Consider the following 6019-nt stretch of genomic DNA (forward strand, 5'->3'; position numbering starts at 1 on the left):
ATGTGTGGAGGGTCTCAGGAGGGGGAGATGTGGAGGGTCTCAGGAGGGGAAGATGTGTGGAGGGTCTAAGGAGGGTTAGATGTGGAGGGTCTCAGAAGGGGGGAGATGTGTGGAGGGTCTCAGGACGGGGTGATGTGTGGAGGGTCTCGGGAGAGGAAGATGTCCGGAGGGTCTCAGGAGGGGGAGATGTGTGGAGGGTCTCAGGAGGAGAGGGTCTGAGGAAGAGGAGATTTGCCGAGGGTCTCAGGCCAGAGGCACTCACAAGCCTTGTACTCGATGAACTCGATGGACTTGTGTCTTTTTTCAACCTGACTAACTATGTAACCCCTGATGTAGCACCAGGGACACTCACAAGTCTTGTACCCCTGATGTACCACCAGAGGCACCCACGAGTCTTTTACCCCTGATGTACCACCAGAGGCACCCACGAGTCTTGTACCCCTGATGTACCACCAGAGGCACCCACAAGCCTTGCACAGTGAATAAGTAAAGCAATAATTGTGAGTGTTTTCTTATCAAATAAAGGAACATTATTCACATCACATTCACTCACCTGCTATTTTCCTGATAGATGTGACTTTCTTGGCAGGAAACGGGCATAGGGTACAACTCTCCTGAGGCAGCGTGGGTTTCAGGAGTGGCTTTCCCCATGGCAGATGAGGTGCCACCAAAGTCCCATTGACCAGGGCAGCTAAAAAGCAGTAAAAGCTCACCACACCGAACAGTATGCTAAAAACAACAACACATTGACTGGGGACAATATTTAAGGTGTTCAACAAACTCATAATGAGCAGAACCTCCAGAAAAAGTGAATTCGTGAACCAGGCTGTGTTAAGAGTGGTCATGCACATGGTAAGAAACCCATTCAAAACTAAGAAACAGATAATGCCCACGGCTATGTAAAATGCTCTCACTGGCACTTGGAGCGCCATATACTCTGCAAGGCCCCAAGTCACCCACAGCACGCCGTAAAAAACAAAAGCGCTGCTCTCCGCCGCCTTTCCGGTATACAGGGACATCAAACCGGCCATGTGCACCATGCTTCCGCTCGCCATGACCAGTATAAAGGTGCCCTGTGCCTGTACCGTCAGGGAGAACGTTGCCAGGGTGTTGAACGCGTGGCCAATGACGTCCACATCTCGGGTGTTCAAGGTAGGAGAATAAGGGTGGTGCATGACTATTCTTGGCGTGATCTTCATACATCGGAAACAGGAATTCATCATCTGCGCTAGACCTTTACGTTCCGGGATTCTGAAGTCGGTCTTTGACAGGTAGAGTCTAAGAGACATGTGGGCCACCGACGTAAAGAAGATGACCAGGTTGACCGACTGCGCTGCATTGTGGTTTATACCGCTGGGAAGAGTTAAAGTGGCGCAATAAATGGCAAAGAGGAGCGTATATAGGCCGATGCAGACATTCTGAAGGCACATCATCAAAGATAAAGTAAAGAAAAGGACGGCCAACACAACCATGAAGGAGGAAGGGAGTAACTGCTCTCCTGAGGTACTTGGCTGGTTTAAAAGGGAATATCCTTCTACGATCTTCAGCATGGCCAACAAGCTGAAGAAAGTGGCGTGTATTATATCTCTGGCCCAAAAGGACGCAACGGACACCGCCACCTGGTACGCTGCCGATGTGAACATCCAATTGGCTTGGCCGCTGAACAGGACGGTGACCGTCCCCAAGAGTTTTCCAGAGAGGATGCTGGATGACACTATGTTGGCTAAAATTCCTGAGACAACCAGGTGGTTCCTTGAGATCCGGTTTGGGAAGCTGACTTTTTTCTCAGCCGGCAAGGCCTTTTTCCCAGCCCTCATGTTTGCAAACCTTACGGCCACCAGATAGATGCTGATAACGGTGACTATCATGAAGTTGCAAGCGATACCCGAGGAACCAAGAGAAGGGTCATTGGACATGGCAAGGACATGGATGTTGGCAAGGCCAAGACCAAAAGACAGAAGCGGGAAGGCTCCTTTATTTTGGAGCGTTCCCACACAGCCTATAATGAGGAAGGCACAGCAGATGGCTACTAGGCCCGGGAATTGGGTTTCTCGAAACTGTCCTGATGCTGAAAGGATCCCATTGTCTGCTAAGAGAAGTATAATGCCAGAATTGCTCCAGAGGGACGACACCGTCATGACTAGTGTGACTACCAAGGGTTCTGGGCTGAACTTTTTCTGGATCCCTATAAGAAAACAAAAGACATAGAGGATGTTCATGTTAGTGTTTTCTAGTAGAGTTAACCTAACTGGATGACCTTTAATCCTCAAAAAAAACACTGTTCATCATATAAAATTGACTTCTTTGTTTTAATAATATATTTGTTTTCCCTTTTTTCCTCCTTTGTTACATCCCACCACTCCCTAGGGGGGATTTATCAACACTGGAGCAGAGAGAATCTGGAGCAGTTGCCTATGGCAACCAATCAGCTTCTCTCTTCAGTTTGCTCAGGTGAGATTTGAAAATGAGACGGAGAAGCTGATTGGTTGCCATGCACAGCTGCTCCAGATTTTGTCTGCTCCAGTTTTGATAAATCCCCCCCCCCCTGTCTCCATGCACTCCCTTGATTAGTCCATGGGATTTCTCAGGGGAGGTTTTCTAATGGTGACAACAGTGGACCATGCCTGCCTATAGTGTGTTGAAGTGGCCACTTGTAGTCTCCATTGGAAGCCCTTGTGACAGGGTAACAAATAAGGGATGAGCTTAGGTTAGGACTGAACCCGGTCTGAACCTGAGCTCCTCCAAACACAGAAGGAAGCTCTTTCCGCCCAACCAGCTGCAGCCAGGAATCCACCGTCCTCAGCTGCACGTAAGCAAAGGGGTGGGATGCAGTTTCACTATGACTGTCCCCTGTGTACAAAGCCAGCTCCATAAGGACGTGGCTTGACCAGTTTGTGAGGGCCACTCAAGTCCCTCCATACCTGAGCCCTGACCCCAACCTTATGGAACATAGGAACACCTTAGTTATTGGGTTCAGGTGTATAAAACCAGCTCCATAAAGACATGGTTTGACCAGTTTGAGAAGGCCACTCAAGTTCCTTCACACTAGAGCCCTGACCTCAACCCTATGGAACATAGGAACACCTTATGGAATACAAGTGCATCATAGAGTAATTGGGTTCAGGTGTACAAAGCCAGCTCTCTAAAGACATGGTTTGACCAGTTTGAGAAGGCCACTCAAATTCCTCTACACTAGAGCTCTGACCTCAACCTAATGGACCATAGGAACACCTTGTGGAACCTTAGTCCATCATAGGAGCTATTGAGTTCAGATGTACAAAGTCAGCTCAATAAAGACATGGTTTGACCAGTTTGTGAAGGCCACTCAAGGTTCTCCACACCAGAGCCCTGACCTCAAACTAATGGACCATAGGAACACCTTGTGGAACCTAAGTCCATCATAGGAGTTATTGAGTTCAGATGTACAAAGCCAGCTCCATAAAGACATGGTTTGACCAGTTTGTGAGGGCCACTCAAGGTTCTCCACACCAGAGCCCTGACCTCATGTGACCAGTATGGTCTGGAGGAACTCAAGTGGGTTTGGGGATAGGATTTTCTTATAAACAACAACCATAGCCCTATAAAGCTGCAAAGGGACTCAATATTAATGGCCAAGGTTTTGGAATGGAATGTCCAACAAGTTCATGTAGGTGTGATGGTCTTCAAGTGCCCACAAATTTTGGCCATACAGTGTCCATTATTGGTAACTTAGATGAGAAATAAAAACTGGTCAAAAACATAAACATGAGTTACCTATATGTGCCAAGATGAGGGCTAAAATAATAAGCAGAATTCCCAGCGACGATTTGGAGACAAGCTCTCTTGATAGGTTGTAGTTATAAACAGCAAGCAGCACGGTGCCTAGAACAGGAAACCAGAATGAGAAGAATTTCAATCAATTATTAATCAATGGACAAAAAAAAAGTCATACATGGGTTTGCAAGGACATTGTATATCTGGGTTGGATCTGCCCACCAATATTTTATTAGATAATAAAAATATAAAACCCAATGAGGTCAATATAGTTCCATGTACTGAGGCTCATTTATAGGAAAGTGACTGTAAAGAATAGCGGGGATACGTGAAATCGAAAGTTTCCCATGGTGCACATGGAAATCGAAAGAAATATCTGCAAACAACCTAAACATTTTACCATTTTGGTGACATTTTTGGGGGGCAATAGGAAAGTCAAAATTAGCATGGTTTTGGTGGGATTTTCAGGGTGAAATGGGCTTTAAATGGTTTCTGAAGGTTACCTTTGATCTATCCTGGACCTATTTTTGTGCCCCCTCATCAGCCATATTATTTACATTTTTTTTTCACAGAAACAACAAAAGCACTGTAAAAAAAAAAAAAAGGGGGGGGGAATAAAAAGCAAAAATATGCAAATAATGATTAAATACAGGGGAAAAAAGGGGGAAAAAACAAACAGATAGAGCAAAATAAAATATAGCAACAATAATAACAACAATAAGAATAATGCAAACATTTCCTCATATTTGTTTGCTATTTGTGTATAGCAGCTTTAAATGTATTTCGCTTTTTTGGAGATGAGAACATTTAGATTAATAATAACAACAATAATAATAATAATAATAACAAAAATCAACAACAAGCAAACTTAATCTAAATATTCCCCCCTCCAAAAAAAGTGAAAAAGAAAAACATGTAAAGCTGCAATACAGAACAAGCTATTAAATACAAACAAAACAACCACAAATACAAAGAGCAAAATAAAACAGAAATAAATAATAACAATAACAACAATGATATTAATGGGTTTTTTTTTCTCATATTTGTTTGCTATTTGTGTATTGTAGCTTTAAATGTTTTTCACTTTTACTGGAGATGAGAAAATTTAGATTAATAATAACAACAATAATAATAACAAAAACAACAACAAGCAAGTCTAATCTGAATATTCCCCCCCTCCAAAAAAGTGAAAAAGAAAAACATTTCAAGCTACAATACAGAAATAGAAATTAAATACAAGAAACAAAAAATACAATTACAAAGAACAAAATAAAATATAAATAAATAATAATAATAATAATCCCAAAAAACAAAACCTAATCTAAATATTTCTTAAAAAAGTGAAAAAACATTTAAAGCTACAATAAAGAAATAGCCATTCAATACAAGGGAAAAAAACCCCCAAAGAATACAATAAAAATAAATATTGTAAATAATAAAAAAAAATACAATAAGCAAACCTAATCTAAATTTTCTCACCTCCAAAAAAAGTGAAAAACATTTAAGGCTACAATACACAAATAGCAAATAAATATGAGGGGGAAAAAACACAAAATCAATATCACTACAATGACTACACTTATCCCCAGCAGTAGCATGGGTTATAAATTGCACAATGCCAGATCCCTACTTGAAGGAGGGAAGGGGGGGGGTAGCAACAACCCTGTTGGCTGGTGAAAGGAAGGTGCAGCATTGAAAAAACAGCCATGACTGACATTTATTACAGGTATTTATACAGCGCTTTACATAATTGTACATTCACATCAGTCCCTACCCTCAAGGAGCTTACAATCCAAGGTCCCTATCATCACATGCATCCATAGAGGGCCAACTTAGAGAGGAGCCAATTAACCTACCAGCATGTCTTTGGAGTGTGGGAGGAAACCCAGGCAAGAACAGGGAGAACATGCAAACTTCTGTGGCCAGGATTAGAACCCGGGACCCCCAGTGCTGCAAGGCAGAAGCGCTAAACACTACGCAGTGGCGTAACAACCGGGGGTGCAGCAGGGGCGCGGGCACCGGGCGAAAAGTGAAGGGGGGGCGCCCGCCGAAAATGATACATCCGTTATATTACATCTTATAGCCAGATGCAGCTTCCAGTTATAGAGCCATTTTTTTTTCACATCTTGCATTGGTAGCCTGAGACAATTGTATGCAGGTTGGAGTAAATGAATCGCTGGATCTTAATGTACAGTTGACTTACGGGGTGTAAAGAAATTATTCAGAAAACTGCACCCACTATGCCTAAAGTCAAACTCCAGGGCAG

At 43.1% G+C, this 6019-nt stretch overlaps 1 protein-coding gene across 1 annotated transcript in view; it reads right to left on the reverse strand.

Moving 5' to 3' along the window:
• Nucleotides 1-6019, reverse strand: part of LOC108793333 — a 17451-nt gene that overhangs the window by 2826 nt on the left and 8606 nt on the right. Inside the window, exons 2-3 of the mRNA XM_018564246.1 lie at nucleotides 3754-3861; nucleotides 554-2185 (exon numbers count right to left, since the gene is read on the reverse strand). Coding sequence (XP_018419748.1) covers nucleotides 554-2185; nucleotides 3754-3861 — 1740 coding nt within the window. The remainder of the gene's footprint in view (nucleotides 1-553; nucleotides 2186-3753; nucleotides 3862-6019) is intronic.

The sequence above is a fragment of the Nanorana parkeri genome, unplaced genomic scaffold (genome assembly GCF_000935625.1).
Source record: "Nanorana parkeri isolate BGI_ZX_2015 unplaced genomic scaffold, ASM93562v1 scaffold740, whole genome shotgun sequence".
Taxonomy (NCBI): Eukaryota; Metazoa; Chordata; class Amphibia; order Anura; family Dicroglossidae; genus Nanorana; species Nanorana parkeri.